The 22347-nt window shown below is 33.2% G+C and overlaps 1 protein-coding gene across 3 annotated transcripts in view; it reads left to right on the plus strand.

Annotated features, from left to right (window-relative positions):
• SNX13 (sorting nexin 13) overlaps positions 1–19908 on the plus strand; it is a 141191-nt gene extending 121283 nt beyond the window's left edge. For all 3 annotated transcript variants that reach the window (XM_069462706.1, XM_069462704.1, XM_069462705.1), the window contains 7 exons: positions 403–513; positions 10071–10232; positions 12152–12223; positions 14581–14726; positions 14975–15043; positions 16815–16927; positions 18667–19908. In XM_069462706.1, the coding sequence (XP_069318807.1) occupies positions 403–513; positions 10071–10232; positions 12152–12223; positions 14581–14726; positions 14975–15043; positions 16815–16927; positions 18667–18914 (921 nt within the window). In that variant the 3' untranslated portion in view covers positions 18915–19908. The remainder of the gene's footprint in view (positions 1–402; positions 514–10070; positions 10233–12151; positions 12224–14580; positions 14727–14974; positions 15044–16814; positions 16928–18666) is intronic.
• The last annotated feature ends 2439 nt before the right edge of the window (positions 19909–22347 follow it).

A 22347-nucleotide genomic window follows, 5' to 3' on the forward strand; every position in this document is an offset into this window, starting at 1 on the left:
TTTATAACACTTAGAAGTTTTTATTTTGGATTATTCTGTGTACTTTATTTCATAAAATTCTTTTTCTATTTAATGTTAACTCTAGAATTATTATGCAAATAATATAACAATTTTCTAATGTGAATCTTCTTAGTATAAGCTATAAGGTCTTGAAAATAGAATAGTAAATATATTTGGACAACTTTCAATTAGATGCACTGAAAGTCAAAATAGCAGCGAGGAAGAATATACACCAAACTGTTAATCGTAAAATTATGGGTGACTTTATTTTAAACTGTATATTTGGGTTTTTTTAATATAAAATTAAAATTCTTTGCTTTTTATGAGCTAAAATTATAAACAAAGTTAATTTCCAGCATCCTATCGGTTAAAGATGTCTCTTTTTTTAAATTTTTCTGCTAGTTATTATTAACTCCTGAAATGATGAAAGCATCCCCAGCTTTGGCTCACTGTGTGTATGATTTCCTTGAGAACAAAGCCTACAGTAAAGGGAAAGGGGATTTTGCTCGCAAGGTAAGCAGACCATTGCATTGGGTTTTCACATGTTGTTTTTAATAAAAGAAAATAAATTTAGATTTTTATGTGTGTTTTAGATTTAGGGAGTATAAATGGTTTTTTGTTATATGGGTGAATTGTATACAGGTGAAGTCTAGGCTTGTAGTGTACCTGTCACTCAAATAGTACTCAATAGGTAATTTGTACTCATTGTACTCAATAGGTAATTTTTCATCCCTCGCCCTTCTTCCACCTTCTCCCTTTTCTGAGTCTCCGGTGTCCTTTATAGCACTCTGGAAGAGCATATGTACCCATAGCTTAGCTCCCACTTATAAGTAAGAGCGTGTGGTATTTGTTTTTCCATTCCTGAGATACTTCTCTTAGGCTAATGGCCTCCACTTCCATCCAAGTTGCTGCCAAAGACATTCTTTCATTCTTTTTTATGACTGAGTAGTATTCCATGGTGAGTGCATGTGTGTGTGTGTGTGTGTGTGTATCACATTTTCTTTATCCACTCGTCAATTGTATGGAACTCAGATTGATTCCACATCTTTGCAATTGTGAATTATGCTGTGATAAATATATGAGTACATGTGCCTGTGATATAATGACTTATTTTCCTTTGGATAGATACCCAGTAGTGGGATTGCTGGATTGAATAGTAGATCTACTTTTAGTTTTCTGAGGAGTCTCCATACTGTTTTCTGTAGAGGTTGTACTAATTTACATTCCCACAAACAGTGTATAAGTGTTCCCTTTCACTACATCTGTGCCAACATTTATTGTTTTTTGACATTTTAATAGCAGTCATTCTGATGGGGTAAGTTGCTATCTTATTGTGGTTTTAATTTGTATTTCCCTGATGATTAGTGATGTTGATCATTTTTTTCATACATTTGTTGGCCATTTGTGTATCTTCTTTTGAAAAACGTCTGTTCATGTCTCTTGCTCACTTTTTAATGGGGTTATTTATTTATTTTTCTTGCCGATTCGTTTGAGTTCCTTGTAGATTGTGGATATTAGTCCTTTGTCAGGTGCATAGTTGGCAAATATTTTCTCCCATTCTGTAGGTTGTCTGCTTACCATGTTGATCATATCTTTTCCTGTGTGGAAGCTTTTTAATTTAAGTACCATTTGTTTTCATTTTTGTTGTATTTGTTTTTGGTGTCTTAGTCATAAATTCTTTGCCTAGTCCAAAGTTGAGAAAAAATTTTCCTAGGTTTCCTCTAGAATTTTTATGGTTTTAGGTATTACATTACATTAATCCATCCTGAGTTAATTTTTGCATATGGTGAGAGATAGGGATCCAATTTTCTCAGCACCATTTATTGAATATGGCATCTTTTCCCCAGTGTTGTTTTTGTCTGCTTTGTCTAAGATCAATGGTATATGGTTTTCTTTCTGGGTTCTCTATTGTGTTGCATTGATGTATGTGTCTACTTTTATACCAGTACCATACTGTTTTGGTTACTGTAGCCTTGTAGTATAATTGAAGTCAGGTAATGTGATGCCCCCAGATTTGTTCTTTTTGTGTAGGATTGCTTTGGCTATTTGGGCTCTTTTTTGATTTTATATGAAAGTTAGGATTGCTTTTTCTGATTTTGTGAAAAATGGCTTTGGTAATTGATAGGAATTGCATTCCTGTAATCTGTAAATTACTTTGGGCAGTATGGACATTTTAACAATATTGATTCTTTGATCCATGAGCAGGGGATGTTTTTCCATTTGTTTCTGTCTTCTATGATTTCTTTCATCAGTGTTTTATAGTTCTCCTTGTAGAGCTCCTTCACCTCCATGGTTAAGTATATTCCTAGGGGCTTTTGCTTTTCTGCAGCTGTTGTAAATGATACTGAGTTCTTGATTTTATTCCCCTCTTGGCTGTTGTTAATGTATAGAAATGCTGCTCATTTATTTATGTTGATTATGTAACCTGAGATTTTACTGAATTTATTTATTTATACTAGGAATCCTTTGGGTTTTCTAGATATAAGATCATATCATCAGCAAATAGGGATAGTTTGACCTCCTCTTTCCTGATTTGGATGCCCTTTATTTCTTTCTCTTGCCTGATCACTCTGGCTATGACTTCCAGTACTATGTTGAATGGAAGCAGTGAAAGTGGGCATCTTTGTCTTGTTCCAGTTCTTAGGGAGAATACTTTTCAGCTTTTCCTCATTCAGTATGATGGTGACTATGGGTTTGTCATATATGGCTTTTATAATTTTGAGATATGTTCCCTCTATGCCTAGTTTTTTGAGGGTTTTTGTCATGAAGGGTCCTGGATTTTATTAAATGCTTTTTCTGTACCTATTAATATGATTATTTGGTTTTTGTTTTTAATTCTGTTTATGTGGTGAATCACATTTATTGATTTGCATATGTTGAACCATCCTTGCATCCCTGATAAATCACCTGATCATGGTGATTTATCTTTTTGATGTGCTTTTGGATTTGGTTTGTTAGTGTTTTGTTAAGGATTTTTGTTCATCAGGGAAATTGTTCTGTAGTTTTCTTTTTTTGTTGTGTCCTTTCCTGGCTTTGTTATCAGGGTGTTAAGGGCTTCGTAGAATGAGTTAGGGAGGATTCCCTCCTTCCCAATCTTTTAGAACATTTCAGTAGAATTGGTACCATTTCTTCTTTATAGGTCTGGTAGAATTTGCCTGTGAATCTTTCTGGTCCTGGGCTCTTCTTTTTTTGGTGGTAGACTTTTTATTACTGATTTCAATCTTGCTGCCCATTATTGGTCTGTTCAGGATTTCTATTTCTTCCTGATTCTAACTTGGGAGATTGTATGTTTCCAAAAATTTATCCATTTCTTCTAGATTTCTAGTTCATGTGCATAGAGATGTTCATAGCAATCTCAGATTATCTTTTGTATTTCTGTGGTATCAATCGTAATGTCTCCTTTTTCATTTCTGAATGAGTTTATTTTAATCCTCTCTCTTTTCTTGATTAATTTTTGCTGGTGGTCTATCAGTTTTATCATTTCAAAGAACCAATTTTTCATTTCATTGATCCTTTGTATTGTTTTATTGGATTCAGTTTTATTTAGTTCTGCTCTGATATTTGTTATTTCTTGTCTTTTGCTAGCTTTGGGTTTAGTTTGTTCTTGTTTTTCTAGGTCCTTGAGGTGTGACATTAGGTTGTTAATTTGTGATCTTTCTTTTTGATGTAGGCAGTTAGTGCTAGAAACTTCCCTCTTTAGCACTGCTTTTACTATATCCCACAGGTTTTGGTAGTTTGTGTCACCATTATTGAATTAGGAAATTTTTTTATTTCCATCTTGATTTCATCATAGACCAAAAGATCATTCTACAACAGGTTGTTTAATTTCCATGTATTTGTATAGTTTTGAGAGTTCCTCTTGGGATTGATTTCTAGTTTTATTCCATTGTGGTCTGAGAAAATACATAGTATTATATGATTTTGACTTTTTAAAATTTGTTAACTAAGACTTGTTCTATGTTTGTTAACTAAATTTGTTAACTAAGACCTAATATATGGTCTGTCTTGGAAAATGTCCCATGCAGTGATGAGAAGAATGTATAGTCTGCAGTTGTTCGGTACAATGTTCTGTAAATGTCTCTCAGGTCCCTTTGTTCTACAGTCCCTTTTAAGTCCAGTGTTTCCTTGATGATTTTCTGCCTCAGTGATCTGTCTGGTTCTGTCAGTGGAGTGTTGAAGCCCCCTGCTATTACTGTGTTGCTGTTTATTTCTGTTTGTAGGTCTAGTAGTGTTTGTTTTATGAATCTGGGAGCTCCGGTGTTAGGTGCATATATATTTAGGATTGTTACATTTTCTTATTGAATTGATCCCTTTATCATTATATAATGACTGTCTTTGTCATTTTTTACTGTTGTTGACTTAAAGTCAGTTTTGCTTGATATAAGAATAGCTACACCTGCTTGCCTTTGCTTTCCATTTGCATGAAATATTTTTTTCTACCCCTTTACCTTGAATCTGAGAATCTTTTCAAGTTACATGGGTTTCTTGGAGACAGCAGATATTGAGTTATGTTTTTTAATCCATTCCATCTATCTAGATATTTCAAGTGGGTCATATAGACCATTTATATTCAATGTTAATATTCATATATGAGATATTGTTCCAGTCCTCGTGGTGATTATTGTGTTCTTCCTTGTGTTAGTGTTTTATCAGAGCTATTAGTTTTTACTTTCTAGTGTTTTTATACTGGTGAATATTGACCATTTGTTTCAATGTTTAGAACTTCTTTGAGCATTTCTCATAGTCTAGTGGAGACAAATTCCCTTAGCATTTGCTGTTTTGGGAAAGACTTTATTTCACCTTAATTTATGAAATTTAGTTTCGCAGGACACGGAATTCTTGGCTGACAGTTACTCTGTTTAAGAAGACTAAAGATAGGACCCTAGTCCCTTCTGGCTTGTAAGGTTTCTGCTGAGAATTCTGCTGTTAGTCTAATGGGTTTTCTTTTGTAAGTTACTTGATATTTTTGTCTCACTGACTGTCGGAGTTCCTCCTTCATATTGACTTTGGCCAGTCTGATTACTGTGTGTCTTGGTGGTATGCTTTTTGCACTGAATCTCCTAGAAGTTCATTGAGCTTCTTGTACTTGGATGTCTAAATGTCTAGGAAGACCAGAGAAGTATTCCTATATTATCTCTTCAAATAGATTTTCCAAAAATAGGTTTTTTATTTGATTATTTGGTTCTTTTTTTTTTTTGAGACAGGGTCTCACTTTGGTACCCAGACTAGAGTGCAGTGGCGTCATCATAGCTTACTGCAGCCTCCAGCTCCTGGGCTCAAGCCATCTGCCTGCCTTAGCCTACTGAGTACCTGGGATTACAGGTGTGCACCACCATGCCTGGCTAATTTTTCTATTTTTTTAGAGATAGGGTCTCATTCTTGATCAGGCCGGAAATTCTCTTTTTTCTTTTTCTTTTTTTTTGACTGGATTAATTTGAAAGACTTGTCTTTAAACTCTGATATTCTTGTTTTTGCTTAACCTATTCTTAAAACTTTTCCACTGTGTTTTGTATTTCCCTAAATAAATTTTTCATTTCCAGAGTTCTTTTTGTTTATTTGGTTGTTTTTATCGATCTGTTTAGTAAAATTTTCATTCATGTGCTGAATGATTTTTCTGATTTCTTTGAGTTGATTTTCCATTTTCTCTTGGATCACATTGAGCTTCCTTACAATCCATATTTTGAATTCTTTATCTTTTAGTCTTTTCATTTCAGTTGGGAACCATTGCTAAAGAGCTGGTGTGATCCTTTGCCGGGGCGGCGGGGAGCAGTGTCATTAAGCTCTGTTTTTTTTTTCTACTGCCAGAATTTTTGTGCTGATTGATGCCTTCTGATCTGGAGAGACTGTCATTTCTTGTTTTTGAACTTTCTTTTGTTTAGATATGACTTTTTCCTGCCCTTTTAACTGTAGTGTTTGTTGGGTCAGGACTTTAGACTTTGCTTGAGGGTACTTTCAAGGGGGACTGTGTTCTGAGTGAATATCTTGGTTATATAATAGATATCCTTAGCGTGGTGGTTTTCTCAAATGCTGGTTATTTGTAGGCTGTAGCAGTCCCTGCCTCATATTGAGAAGAGGAAACCTTTTAAATAATTTAAAATGGGATATAAGACCTATACTTGGAATAAGATGTTAGGTTAAGACAATAAATGATTACGTTCTCAAATTGGGTGGGGTAGTTTAGTGAGTAATAACACGGGCTCTGAAATCAGGCAGTCTTTGATTCAAATCCCTGCCCTGCTGTTTACTAGCTGTGACCTTGAACATGTTACTTAACCTTTGGTAGTTTAGTTTCCTCAAGAAATCATGATGTTAATCCTCATTTTAGAGCATTATGTAAATCAAGTTTGATATTCTGTGTATGACAGAGCCTGGCAAATAATTAACCTCTGAATAAATGTTTGCTCTTAGTAGCATTAATAGCAGGAGCAGGAGAAGCAGTTGGGGAAGCTGGGTGATGGGTATGCAGGAGCAATTTGTATTATTTTTGTAAGCTTTTATAAGCCTGAAATTATTTCAAATGAAAATTTAAAAAGAAAAAGGACTTCCCTTCTATTTCTCTTCCTTCTCAAAAGACTAACCTTTTCTAAAAAGATTAAATAATTGATACAAAATAAGTAAAACTAACAATTGTAACTATGAGAATTTCATAGGATTACTCTAGGACAGTGGTCCCCAACCTTTTTGGCACCAGGGACCACTTTCATGGAAGACAGTTATTCTGTGGACGGGGGTTGGGGAGGCATGGGTCGGGGGAAGGTATCGGGGGGCTGGGTGGTTAGGGATTATTCAAGAAGATAAGTGCATTACATTTATTGTGCACTTTATTTCTATTATTACATTGTATTATATAATGAAGTAATTATACAACTCACCATAATGCAGAATCAGTGGGATCCCTGAGCTCTAATCAGGCAGTGATGCAGCGGATGGGGAGCAGCCATAAATGCAGATAAAACTTCACTCACTCGCCCGCTGCTCACCTGTTGTTCAGCCCAGTTCCTAAGAGCCCACAGACCCGTCCTGGTCCGTGGCCCAGGGCTTAGGGACTGCAGCTCTAGGATGTTAGATTTCAATATCTTAATGGATGTTAACATTTCTAAATTGAATGTTTGTTTTAACAAGTTCCAGGATAATGACCTTATAGTGGTGGGGGAAAAAAATATGGTGCTTATCTTTGTAGTTCGTAATTGAAGTGATTGAGTTTAAATTCCAACTTTAGTTTTATTGTCAATAGAAATGCATTTCAGTCTTCTGTCTTTTTGATGTTTATCTATCTTATTTCCTCTGTCTTAAGATTGTATCAATTTTCAGATAAAGCAATTGATAACAGTTTTTTGAGATAGATTATATTAAATGTATACAACTTTTTATTTATTTATGTTTTTTTTTTTTTTACCAACCAACAGTAGGGCATATGTATGCTCAAACAGATAGCACTTTTTAAAAAAATTATCAATGGAGTCTAAAGATTCTTCTGAATCATTTCTGGCAATCCACAATAACATCTGTTTTTCATAAGTCATGTCAGCTATCACCAAGGTCATCTTGACCTCTTTTGGATTGTCAGAATAATTTGTATGCATATCAAGAATTTGGGGTTTTCAACTTCATTTCCTTTTTGGCTAAATTATAGTTTACTTTTTCCTTAATTATACTAGAAATTAAATAGTTATTAGAGAAAATCATCAGTAAACATTTTATCAGTGGCTATTTAGAGCTTAAGAAATAATACTATATAACACATTAGTTTGATCACTCAGTTTGTCCTAGCTTTGCAAGATCTGTGGAACAATTCTTAGAAAGAGTAACTGATAATCAGCCTTTCTCTTTGCACACAGTATGTTTGTATCCAGTTTTGTATGATGATGTGAAGGCATTTTAAGCTGTAGTTAGAGATCTACATTTAAGCTAAAATTCCATTGTGTGTGTGTTGTTACCAATACGAATAACTCAACTGGGGTGGTAATTGAATGAATAGACAGTATCTGTGTAAGTCAGACAAAGTATATACTGGTGCAGGTGATCCATAATTTGCTCCTGTGCCTCATAATTTACAAGTTTTTTTCTTTCTTCCTAAAAATCTATTTTAAGACAAATTCTGTTTCAGAAGTGGTATCAGACACTGATGGACTCTATCTTTATGCTTATAAAATTCTACTTCCTTCAGAGTTAGGCATCTAGAGTCACCTGTGGTGGTTTTTCTATTCTCCATTCATCCCAGTTCCCTTCTAATATAGATATTTGGGGTTTACCCTCAGAAATTAGAAAAAATAAAATTGATTCTGTTCTTTATGAACAATCAGAGTTGGGAGGAAGGAAGAAAATAAAAAAGAGAAAAAATAAAGAAAAAAATTGATTCTGTAGGTCTGGGATGGTACACAGGCAACTATTTTTAATTATAAAGTGATTCATTATTTAGATAAAAGACTTTCAATGGTAGTTTAGCCCCATACCTAGATAGCATGTGAGGTAGTATTCATTTAACCAACTCATAAGTCATATTGGCTGAACTCAAGTTTCTGCTGCGAAGTGTAAGATGTATAGAAGTCTGAAATATTTATGAGGATATTTAAGCAACTTTTAACTCAGGTTGTGGATTAAAGTGAAATTCATGCCTTTTATGCATCTGAAATTCTGTGTCTTCTGTGAAAGTTATAACTTATTAGAGTGGTAGTAATTTTCCCTCAAGCTGCATATTTTAAATGTTATCACGCTTATCTCTTTAGAATTCTATGTGTTGTGTTCTTGTGACTTTGCTTATCTATAATGTTATTACAGTTAAAACACACATAAACAAGACTGTTGGAAGTAATGTCCCAGTTGATTTGAACACACTGTTCCAGTTGCCCAAAAACTACATATAAAGAATTAGAATTACACGTGTGCATGACCGTGTGTGTGTGTGTGTGTGTGTGCGCATGCACACACAAGAATTATCAGCCACTCATGAGATTACCTTCATCTTTTTATCTTTGAATCGCTTTTTACCAGTGGCAGTGTTTTTCAAATCCTTGTTCATCTCTGTTTCTGTCCTTTGGTTTCACTCTGAGTTGTCCTCTGGTAATGTCCCCCCTGAGGTTGGCTATTCATCACACCTGTCTACAGTACTAACAAGAGTGAAGGAGTTTTGTCATCTTGTTAGCATCTATTAACATTGTGCTGTGTTCCCTAAGCAGTGAAGTTCAGTTTTGTCACTATTGTTTTTAATTTTTGCATTTGTTATGCTTGGTAGCTTTTATGAAGTTCAGTGCTTTCTAGAAAATAGTCTTCTAGTTTTGTATGACTTTGGGTTTTTTGTCCTTTTTTTTCATTTTTTGTTTCTGTTAAAAATCTCTCAGTCCCATGTGTAGCTACTTTGATTTCTCTAGATGTCTCTCTCTTTCTTAATTGAAATTATTTGACATTTGTACAGTAAGAATATCAGTTTTGCCTCCTGTTCTTCTGGAGATTTTTATTCCTTTTTATATCTATAGTCATATTTTCTTTTATAGTTTTTGTATTCTGCCTTACTAAAATATGATTTACATGTCTAATTTGCAACTTCTCTTTTTCTTCTTTATAATGGACTCCAAATTCCCTCAATAGATTTTAATAGAACATATAATGTATTATAAAAATTATTTTTTTAAATATCCTAAACACATGTTAGTTATTTCAGCTTTCTGTTGTTTATTTTACCTGCTTGTTTTCTTTTCAGTATCTGCACAAAATACCTAATTGTTGCCTTCAATTGTGGCAAAAGTATGTAGTGGCTAATTCTACGTATAGCAATTTCTGTTTTGGAAACGTTTTTATTCAGAATTTCTTTAATAAGAAGACAGCCGACCTTATATTCATTTTTCTAGCAATAATCTCATCAATCAAATTTTACATCTTATATGTGAATGTGAAAATACATTTTTAAGACACACTAAACACAACGTTTCTTTGTTTTTAAAATGCAGTGACATAATATAGACCGGAAAACTATTACATCTTTTAGGTGTTGTACTCTGTATTTTCTCAGGTTTCTCATTTGAATAACAAATTGGATACAATGAAGTCATGGTATAATATCTTTTGCCCTTTAGATGGACACTTTTGTAAATCCACTTCGCAATTCTATGAGGAATGTTTCAAATGCAGTTAAATCCCTTCCTGATAGCTTGGCAGAGGGAATGACTAAAATGTCAGACAACATGGGCAAAATGTCAGAAAGATTAGGTCAAGACATAAAGCAATCATTTTTTAAGGTAAGAAGACATTATTTAGTAATGTCTAAAAGCAAACTGTTTTTAAGTCAACTAAGATGTATTTAGTTCCTGCCTAGATTTACCTTATTTCCTTAACCTTTGTCTTCCGAAGTCCTCTAGACACATAGTCTCATAAAGACTGAAAAACTAAAGAAAATAAATGCTTATCAGAAACAGATTCTGTAAATTCCAGTCACTTGTCAGTCTCTGCTACGGTACAGTATTAAAATCCATTTCAAACAAATATTTAAAATTACTAAACTTAATATTCTTTGTACTGTTTTATTCCATTGTGCCATTTTTTAATCCTACAATGCTAATAAATTCAGTAGCAAACACATAAGTGCTATTTTGCAAATGAGTTATACTAGTATTCACTCGGAAAACAAAGTATTATTACTCGTGATGACCAGATCAAAGAGATGAAACGTCCTTCCCTTCTGTCAGTCTCTGGAGTCACACATTACTGGGTATATACCTCTGAAAGGCATAGAAAAATTTCCCAGGAAGCTTTTATCATTTACATTAGCAGGTAAAGGTACTGGACCAAGTAGTTTGTTGCAGTCCTAATTTACATTTTTAAAATTATTTTGAGGCCAGGTGTGGTGGCTTACACCTGTTAATCCCAGCATTTTGGAAGGCTGAGGAGAGAGGATTGCTTGAGCCCAGGAGTTCTAGATGAGCCTGGGTAGCATAACAAGACTCTGTCTCTATGAAAACAAACAAACAAAAAAATCATTTTGACATAGTTATTTAAAGTTGTAATCAAGCTATAAAAGAAATCTTTGAGTTTTTAGAATTTTCTATTTGCTAGATTATGTTTGAATGAAGGGAAAATGTATATAAACATAGATCAGTTATCTTTAATGTAAGAGACCATTCCTAAAATAGTGTGTGTAAATCAGTACTGTTCTATCAATTCTCATACTTTCCCTGATGCTTTATTTTTACTTCTAATTGTGAGGAAGTATACTAACACTGAAATAAGAATTTTTCGGTACCACTTCCTCTGCTGCTAACTACTCCTGTGACTTTCTACAGAAGTTACTGAACTTTTCCAGGCTTCCTTATCCTCACCAAAAATATAAGGGGGTTAAAATGGGTTATCTTGATGGTCCTTCCAGTGCTAACAAATGATTTTTCATTAACACTGGTCGTTCTGTCCTTCTCTTTGCATAACCTATCAAATAATAGGTTAATTCTTTAAACCTATTAACATACTATCAAATGTTCTTTATGGTAAAAGAAAGAAGATTGGAGTTCTGTTTCTTGGCTGTACTACTAACTACAGTCGTGTAATCACTTAACACCAGGATAGGTTCTAAGAAATGTGTCATTAGACAATTTAGTTATCATGCGAACGTCATGGAGTATACTTAGACAAACCTGGATGGTTTAGCCTACTATAGGTAAACACATAGCGTATATGATATGGCCTGTTGCTCCTAGGCTACAAACCTGTACATGACATGTTACTGTATTGGATACTGTAGACAGTTATAACACAATGCTAAGTATTTATATATTTAAACATATCTAAACATAGAAAAGGTACAGTCAAATTATGATATAACCTTGTTGACCAAAATGTCATTATACAGTGTGTGACTATTTGGTCTTCCAGTCATTAACCTTTCTTAGATTTAATTCTTCTAAAAAGTATGGGAATTTTAAGTAATCTCTCCTTCCAACTCAAAAGTCAGTCCTCTTTTTAAGGGAAAAAAAACTTTTGGCAATGAAATAATCACCCTTTTATAATTGCTTTCAAACTTTAATTGTTAAAGATTGCTTATATGTTGTACCAAAGATCAAATCAAATGCTGATACTCCTTTCAGTTTATTATTGTGTTGTGTTCTTTCACTGTCTGCTTTAGTGTGTTTACTTTGTGGGATTTTTTATTTATTTTTTTCCTTTTTAGGTGCCTCCTTTAATTCCGAAGACTGATTCAGACCCTGAACATTATCGAGTTTCAGCTCAACTTGATGATAATGTGAGTTAATTTTATTCTTGGTAGTATTTGGTTGTAATTTAAATCATACTTGGCAGATCTCTTTAACTTTTTAATGAAGTAGGATATGTATATGTATTATTAATGTGCACATATTGTAAGTGTGAAGCTTGACAAATTCTTACAAACTGAGTATGCCTATGTAATCAGCACTCTGATCAAAAAACAGAACATTACCAGTACCCCCAAAAGCCCCTCATCCTCTCTTCCTGTCTTGACCTTTTCCCCCACCACGGATAGTCACTATCCTAATACCCTGCTTTTATACTTTATATAAATGAAACTGTAAGGTATGTACTCCTTTAAGTCTGGCTTTTTTGGTTCAACATTGTGATGTTTTTCCATCTTGTTTTGTGTGATTGTAGTTTCTTCATTCTTGTGGCTTTATGGTATTCTATTTTGTAAATATAATACAATTTGTTGTGTTATGAATAATACTCCTATGAACATTCTAGTGCATGTTTTATGAAAAAAAAAGTACAAGTACTGTTGAGTCTATACCTAGAAATGAAATTATTGTATCAGAGGGTATGCTTAAATTCAGTTTTTAGTTAGTAGCAACTGCCAAATAGTTTTTCAGACTATACACTTACAGTGTCACCAGCAGTACTGGAAGTTCCAATGTTCTTAGTCCTGCCAGTACTCTATATTTTGTGTCTTTAATTTTAGTCATTCTAGTTGTTATATTTCGTTTGGATTCACATTTCTCTGATGACTATTGAAATGTTGAACACTTTTTCTTATATTTATTGGCCGTTTGAATGTCCTGTCTTGTGTGTCTTTCTAGATCTTCTGCTTGTTTTTTTATTGGCTTGGCTGTCTTTTTGATTAGTAGGAGTGCTTTATATGATCTGAATATGGGATTTTTTGTCTTATTCATTTGCATCACATATATCTGACAGTATCTTCTATTCTTTGTGTTGCTTTTGTGTGCTATATATAGGTAATCTGTGTCTACTGGAAGATCACAAAGATGTCTTATGACTTTCTTTAAAAACCTTTTTTGTTTTACCATGTCAAAATTTAGATTTGCAGTTCATCTGGGTTTAATTTTTGTATATGGAATGAGGTAGGGGTCCAGTTGACCCAAGCACCATTTACTGAAAAGGCTGTCTTTTCTCCACTCTGCTGTTTCTCTCCTATGACAAATCAGGTTATTATATTTGTTTGGATCTGTTTTAGGGTTCTGTCTTCTGTTAAAGTTGTAATTATCTCCTTTCGGTTTCTGATTGAATTTGTTTGTAATAAACTGTCTTAAACAAAAACAGTACTTTGCTTTTTCAAGATTATTTTAGGGTGTTTTATTGAGTATTGCTAGTTTGATAACCATAACATCATACCTTTTGGTATGTACAGTTTAACTGTTTATTAGAGTTGTCATGTGGCACTAAACTCCTCTGAATATACTTGATCAGAGAATAGAGCAGTATTTATTGTGCCTCAGTAATAAAATAGGTCTCCCTCTCTCCCCTGGTTTGGTTAAGCTATACATTTTCAATTTGTGAAATGGAAGGTATACTAAGAAAAAGTTTACAGCGTGACAGTGAACAATGTATAACTTATGCTTTTTTCTCAATATTTAAATTACATCACTGATGAAGAAATAGTTGGAAAGAGTTTGAAAGAATTATAAAATTACTTGCAATTGTATGTTGTTCTAAATGTATACCTATTTTTTACATCAAAGCATTCCAGTTGTCTTCCCTTACTTTTTACCTCATTGATTGAATATGTCCATAATAAAAGTGTACTAATTTTTGGTTGTTAAAAGCTAACAGAAAATTCTAATAATTTAGTGAAATGCACCTTTTGCAATGTTAGTTTAGTTGTGTACTGGATTGAATTTCCAGCTGCTTTTTCCTGAAAATGCCTAAATACATAACAACTTACTAACCAAAGAAAACACATTATTCTGGATCGATTGTGTTTTGTCCTATTAAAACAGAAAGATATTGAGAATATTTTATTCTTATTAAAAAAGATGCATCAGAATGTAGGCAAAGTCTAGCATATGCCTTATCAAACTAATACAGTCTCTACTAAAACAGCCAAATCATTTTTTTCTAAGACGATCATGAATCTACTTTGAGAAGTGTTTTTAACTATAGCCTTGGAATTTGCTTATCATTTTAGGATTGTAAAATTCCGTATTTTGTCAAAATGAGTATTAGAAATATTTTTTTCTAGATTAGAATGAAATGTCAAGTTATGAAATGATAATGTAACTTGTTCTCTGACTTGTGAAATAGTACTAATCATTCTGTACAACCAACAAATGTAGCCATTTCTGGTAAACAGCTAACTCAAACTTATTCTTATTTCTTCCCATATTTTGTCAGGTGGATGACAATATTCCCCTTAGGGTAATGCTACTTCTCATGGATGAAGTATTTGACTTAAAAGAGAGAAATCAGTGGTTGCGAAGGAATATCAAAAACCTACTTCAACAACTTATTAGAGCTACATATGGTGATACTATTAATAGGTACCACTCTTTTTTTTCCCCCAGTTATAGTCTGATCTTACTTAGCTTTTAAACTTTTACTTCTGGAAGTAGATTGCTCAACCTTTACAGGAGAATTTCCTTCTCTCAGCTTTTTAAGATCATTAAGCAGTCTGCTGCTCTCAAAGATAATTTATTTTCATATTAATCTGCTTGCTCCATGAAAGTCATGTTTATTTTATTCACCTTCTAAATTTTAAGATTGCTTATTTACCTTTTTTTACTTTCAGAAAAATAGTTGATCATGTTGATTGGATGACTTCACCCGAACAAGTAGCTGACTCAGTGAAACGTTTCAGGTATATCTTAAGACACAGTCACTTCTTTCAGGTAGTACAGAGTTTAGCATTGTTATCACTAATTAACTTTTGTTGCTTTTGTTTTTTTCCTGTCCATAAAATTTGTTTTAGTTATCACTGATGAGCAAAAACTTCTAAGAATTCTAATAAATGTTTGTCACATGGACCCATTGATTTTTGTTTCTTTAAAACCAGGGTAGGGAATGTATTAAAGAAAAATCTTTTTCTTTAATACATTTTTTCACAGTACTATGGCTTTGAGATAATTGAAATACTAGCATAGAAATGACATGGTCATATAGTCAAATAACTACTTTGGGGATTAGTTTTGGTCAATTGTATTTGCTAACCCTGATTTTAAATGAAAAAAAAAATTTTAAAGTGTGTTTCTCTGGCTACGGTCTAATTTTTTATTAAATATTTGAATCCCTCAAAGAACACAAATTAAGCAGCATTGATACGCTAATTCATCTGTTCATTCTACAAAAATATATTGAGCCCCTCCTCTGTGCCAATCATTGAGGAGTGATAGATAAGTTGTGGTCCCTCGAGGAAAGCACAGATAGTAGAGAAATAAACCTCTTTTCTAAAAGTAAAGATAAGCAATGCATAAAAATTTATGGCATCATGTACTTTGAAGGAAAGAAAAAGAAGCAAAAGGGAACTATTAACATGGAACACTAACTATGTGCTTGGCACTGTGCCCAGTACTTTTTGTGTGCTTTCTGATTTTATCCTATTTTATGAGGTAAGTATTTTTGTTTCTATTTTGTTATGAGGAAATTGAGGATTAGCGTTTAGCAGTTTTAGTAGTCTAGTAGAGGCTCTTGTGCTGGAAAGTGGGGAATCCAGTTTCTTTAATCTGAAACTAAGTTTCTCCCCACTATACCATATTGTTTCCAAAAGTTGGATGACCTGCCCTGGGATGTTCATTTTATTTTAGGGTAGGTGAATGATGTCCTTCTAGAGCAGTGATTCTCAGCCTTGGCTGTACATTGGAATCACCGGTAGAGCTTTAAAATTTCCTAATGCCTGTATCCCGTCTCCAAAGAGTCTGAGTTAATTAATCAGGTGGGAGGCCTGGACTTCTCTTTTTTAAAGCTCACAGGTGTTTCTAATGTGCAAAATTTAAGAACGATCGCTCTGGTGAGCCTCTCTCCCTCAAACCAAGTTCTCAAATGGAAGTTTAGTTATTGTGCACAGTTCCTGCCTTTGGACCAAGAATTAGGAAATAGGAATCAAGCACACTCTGAAAGTCAAAAAGAATGGGTGGTTATATGTGTGAAAGGACCATTGTAGTCAATCCAGCTATAAGATGTGGGCATGAAATTTAGTTTTATATTGGCTTATATAAGGGAAACAGGGTGGCATAACTGAGGGAGATTAGCTGTTAAATTCTAAGGTATCCAAATTCAGGATATCATGGGGGTTGTATTTGGATGAGGTGTTCAACCAGCAGATGCCCACTTTGAGCTTTCATGGTGGTGAATGATCATCTGTGTATTCCATTTTTCTGTCTTTCTTAGTGTTTATGAACTACTTCAGGATAGAATTCATCTGTTACTTTTCTTGTGTGTATCCTTGTACCCTAAAATTGAACCCTGCACTTAGTTGATGCTTGTTGAATATCATTATACCTATATAAAATTTCAGAAATGTTTCATCTTTCTGTTCACATTTGTAATTTCTGTAGAAATTTGGAATAATTTTATCAACTTATATCATTAGAAAATGAAAATGTTTACAAAATGTATTTAATCTTCTTAAATAGAGATGCATTTTGGCCAAATGGCATTTTAGCAGAGACTGTTCCGTGCAGAGATAAAGCTATTCGAATGAGAACAAGAATTGCAGGAAAAACTAAATTACTTGCAATTATGCCAGGTGAGTGAGCATGTTTGGTTAAAAATCTCATCAATTTGTGGTTCTTCTGAATTTTTGGCATTGATCATGCTAGTTTAACTGCCTTTTGATTATAATAACTACCTTTTGATAGCTTACTATATACCAAGTACTGTGCTAGGCACTTCTCATATATTCTTAACTAATCCTCATAACAATACTATGAAGCTGGGCACTGTTAACATTACCGCTTTATTGGTAAGGAAGCAGAAGTTCAGAGAGGTTAGGCAGCCTACCCAAGGTTTATAGCTAGTAAGTGACAGCTAGGATTCTGACTCAGCTTTGAGTGACTTGAAAGTTTGTGCTTTTAACCACCTCCTGCTTCTGCCTTGAAAAATTTGGGGAGTAAAGTTGTTAAATAAATAAAATACAGACAGATGAAAGAGCTAATAAAAGAATATGAAGTATGAGTTTTTCAGGAAGAATATTTGTTCTACTTGGGAGAACAAATTCTTTCAAAGAATCCATTTACTTAGAAACAACTGCCCATTATTCATCTTTATTAATTAAAACATAATCTAAAGAATACATAGTGGCATTTTGTTGGTCTAATTTTAGTTCTTTAGAACACATCTGTCTACTTAACTTAGATTTACTTTGTCTCATTTGTCTTCCCTCAGTAAGAGAGACTGTAATATGAAAAGCAGTTTAGTATGGCTGGGAGGTGGTAGTGGTTGTTTTAATGTCATACAATATCTATTTCTCTTCCTATAATTTTATTTTTTTATTACTTAAAACTATATTTTCATTATAAAATTTTAATGATCAGTTAAATTAGGAATTTGCCACATGACTGTCTATTCTTCTCTATATAATGTTGGATTTGGTGGTAAAAAGCAAATTGCAGAAATAATATTTTAGAAAAATAAGAAGAAACAATAACTTAGAGTATTATTTAATATACTATTATAATAAACCAGATTGTGCTATTTAATATATAGACTGACTCAGTTATGCAGCTGGAAGAAATTTTCATTCACTTATTCACTAAATATTTATTGAAAGTTTATCATATGTTAGACACTGTGCTTTGCACTTGCCTTTTCCTTCTTGGAGCTTACATTCTAATAGGGGAATTCAAAAAACAAACAAAGTAGCAAAGTCTGTGCTAGTCATCACTTCTCTGAAAGGAACCTTTCTTTATTATGTATCTCATCTGTCTGGAATTCTCCCCACTGTAAATATTTTTATACTTTTAGTATTTTTATGACATAGTTACTATACCACAAGTTTTTTAAGATCATGGACTAGGTTTTTGTGTGGTTTAGCATTTCTCACTCTTCATTAGACATAGTAAGAATATTTGTGTAGTATTTTAGAGTTTACAGATCACTTTTCACGTCTCATTAAAGCCTTATAAATCCTTACAGCTATAAAGATATTAGTCATTATAAATACCCATTTAATAGATAGGGAAACAGGGCAGAGGGTAAGTATCAGGGGTATTGAGAGACAGGATTGTGATTGTAATTTGGGACCTCTGAGTCTGGATTTTACCTCTTCTGTGCTGTATCTGTTGTATCTTAGTATCTATTGCATAAGTGGATGGGTAGATACATGCATTCAGAGATGCATAAATTTTGTTTCAGTTACAATACATAGCTGAGATGCATTCACTGGATCCCTACTACTTATCTTTTACTCTGCTGTCTACTTTACATACTTTAAGAGCATGGTTTAGGCCTTGTGTAACAAATTATGTGTTTTTCTCCTTCATATAGATGAACTGAAGCACATTATTGGGGCTGAGACAACACGGAAAGGTATTCTTCGTGTTTTTGAAATGTTTCAGCACAACCAGTTAAATAGGAGAATGGTTTATGTCTTCTTGGAAGGCTTTTTAGAAACCTTATTTCCACAGTATAAATTCCGTGAACTTTTCAACAAACTGCATTCACGGTCAAAGCAGATGCAGAAATATAAACAGAAACTACAAACTACTCAAGCGCCTTCTTTACAGAAAAGGTGACACTCCAGTCTATGAAGCCGGTGTTCATTTTGTCCAGGACTAATGGTATGGACAGATCTTCTGGGGCTTAACTCATATACTGTTGTGTCTGCACCAGTCTTTTAGTGTCTCAAAATAGATTATTAATACATCCATAAGTCTGTGGTTCTCATCCTCATCTGTAATCCAGCCACTACCAGGAGAGATTTCTGTGTCTTAAATGATTTGGTGCATATTTTGCAACATTGAGAGGATACTGCCCCCATCTCAAGCAAGAACGATGTTGATCTCTTCCGTTTCAAACTAGTCAGCATTCTTCAGCAATGACAGAGTGCCAGAGTGTATACATGAGAGCTAAGGAAAGCACAAAACAAAGGTTCACAGATAAACTGGCTAATTTGTTTAATAGTTAGAGACTGCAATGTATGATTTGGAGGAATTTGTTTTGTGTAATGATTTTCTAGGTCTATGTCAGCATTTTGATATGGTGTGGATTAGCCAGGTGAATGATCTTTGGATCTGTTTCAGGTCTGGGAAAAGTGACAGAATGCCCTTAAAGTATGAAGTAACCTTATACCCAAATTACAGTTTTGTGACATAAAATAAAAGTGAGTTTAAAATAAAACCAATCAAAAAACAGAATTTGATTGGATTTGTTATTCATTGGTATAAAACAATTTTTAATTGATTCTTATATACTTTAAGGGCTCTTATGGTACTTAAGTCTTCTTTTGGCATTCTGTGTACAAAAGGAAGCATGTGGTGGCTGCCATTTAAATTTCAAAATTATTAGTTTTTATCTTTAACAGATTATTGACTATACAGAAGGGGGTATAATTTGTTGGAAGAACTGCCAAATACATTTTGTCCTTCTAAAAATATGGAAATTAAAAGAAAACAGTACTCTATTGAAAGTTACCATATGATAATTTTAAATTGTGTGATCTAGACTATGCCTTAGGTAACTGCAGAAATAGCAAATCAAAGGATTAATGAGCTTATTAGTCTTATGTAAACATACAAATTCCTAATTCTATTACAGTGTACATATATGAAAATAAATAATGAAAACAGAACTATAATATTTTTTAAAATATGCTTTTATTTATATTTCGCATAATGTAAAATTCTACTAAATAAAGCTAGTAGGCAAAACCCCTCAGTGTGTACATTTAAGACCCTAAAACAATTTTATACCAACAAAACAAAATACCTTCTCCAGTTTTGGAGCCTCTGTATTTCCTATAGTTTTCTCACTCTTTATTTTGTCCATCTTGGAAGTCTTCACATCCCTCGTATGCAGGATTTCTGCATAGTTTTAAATACTTCCATTGACTAAGGGTTTGGATGTATCACTTTTTTGTTTTAAAAATATTTAACACTAAAACCTTAAAATAGTGAAGCTACTTATCAGACCACTGAGCCAAGATTCTGGTATTAAAAGAACGTCTGGGTGCTTAAGATAAAGGGACAGAGTATTGGTATCCCAGTTATTTGGGAGCTTTAAGATTGGAACAAGATATTATTATCTTGTTTTCACTTAGATCCTACTTACAAAGTGAGGCCTATTAACAGAATAAAGCCTTTCTTTAAAGCTTTATAATAATCATATTTATTATAATGCTGTTGTGCATACTTACAGTTTGCACATATTCAGCATGTGTTGCATGTCTTCAGAATAAAATAAATGAAATCCCTTTCATTGCAATTTGCAAGTGAGAAAAGATCCTTAGTGGCTCTGGTGGAGAAAATATTTCTTCTTCTCAGTGTGTCTCCCTGCCCCAGCCCCTTCCTGAGCCCCAGGCTTTAAAATTGAGAATGTGTGAAACATGTCTGTAGAAGGCATCAGCATGACCATAAGTGCAATGATTTTCATATATACCCCTGCCCATTTCAAGTATATTTTTGACATGAATAAATCTAAGAGTATACAGAAGATTTCATGTAAGAGCCTAGTGTGTACATCAACCAGGGAAAGAAAGGTCAGGTAAGATTGTGAATTTTCAAAACAGAGCCCTGCAAGATAACTTGCAATCATACCAAAAATTATTTGAATAAATGGGTTTTTAAAGTAATTTTTATTTAAAAGAGTTTATATTTCACAAGCCGAAATGTCAAATGGTAGTCTATGTAAGCAGTAGTGCATCTTCTCTATGCACAACTGTGTTTTACATCAGAAAGCCGTGGTCATGCTAAAATTAGAGATACTTTTTGAATGACTTGGTCAAACTGTGTGTAAAATATTTAATCCCTAAGTCAAGTACAGTGTACTATGTTTAATAAAGTTATTACACTTAATGCATTTATTGCATATACGAATATATACATGAAGAGGCTTTATGTCTTCTGGTATTTGATTTTGAATGTGTTTTTAAGTCAGTGGTGCCTTTAGGCAAGAACTTTCAAAATTAATCGTTCTTTGGGTTTTCTGATTTTTCACGTAACATGTAAACTATTTAGAAACCATCATAGTTTATTCACCTAAAAAATTGATTGTATGATTTAAGTATATCACTTAGATGGGCATTTCCTATAATTAGGGTGTTCTGAATAGTTGCTGAAAACAATTGTGCCATTGACCAATGGATGCACTTGGTTAGCCTTAATTTTTTTTAAAAAAAGAAAAAACATTAAAAACTTCCTTAAATATTTCAGTTTGTTCATTTTAAGTTTATGCTGCTGGTGTTTGGAAAAAATCAAATGGTTTAGTGCTACCAGAAAGTGTACCAATTTTTTAAAAAAATTAAGAACAATATAAATTTCACAATCTAAAATTTTAATTTTGTGCAATATTTTCATTTAATGCATGTGTATTTGAGTAATTGTAAAATAAATGAATTTTTAATGTTTTGAGATGTAGTTTAAACTGTCTTCTTAACCCAACAACTTAACATTCCGTTGTTGCTGCATCCTTTTATTTAAGGACTTGTTTTAAAAGTCTTTTTGTCACTCCTTGTAAAATTCTTTTATTAGTAGTAAATTTTGCTTATAGGAGCATGGCTCCTGTATTACAAGGGAAAAATATAAAGAGCACATTTTAGGATTATAATTGTTAAAAGATAACTTGTGCATATCATTGTACAGTTAAGTGTCAACTGTGTGCCTAACTGTTCTATCAATACTTTCCTTCTTTAACAAAGAAGAAAGAACAATCAGAATGTCAGTTATTTTTATTGAACTAAAAAGATTAAAAATTTTATTTGGTTTGTGTTATGTTCTGTCCATTAGAAAATACTAATAAAGTATTAACAAACATCTTTGTTGAGTTTATTTAGTAATCATGTATTTTTGTTACTTTAAAAGATGCTTGCTCAATAGTCTTATTTTTAGTATTCATGTGTATTTTATTTTCATTTTAGAAATCAAGCAATTCAAGTTCCACATTGATAGATGAGCCTCTTGAGTGATTACTGACTTTAACTAACTGAATTTAATTTTTCCTTTTATGGGGGAA

The sequence above is a fragment of the Eulemur rufifrons genome, chromosome 29 (assembly GCF_041146395.1).
Source record: "Eulemur rufifrons isolate Redbay chromosome 29, OSU_ERuf_1, whole genome shotgun sequence".
NCBI classification, from domain to species: Eukaryota; Metazoa; Chordata; class Mammalia; order Primates; family Lemuridae; genus Eulemur; species Eulemur rufifrons.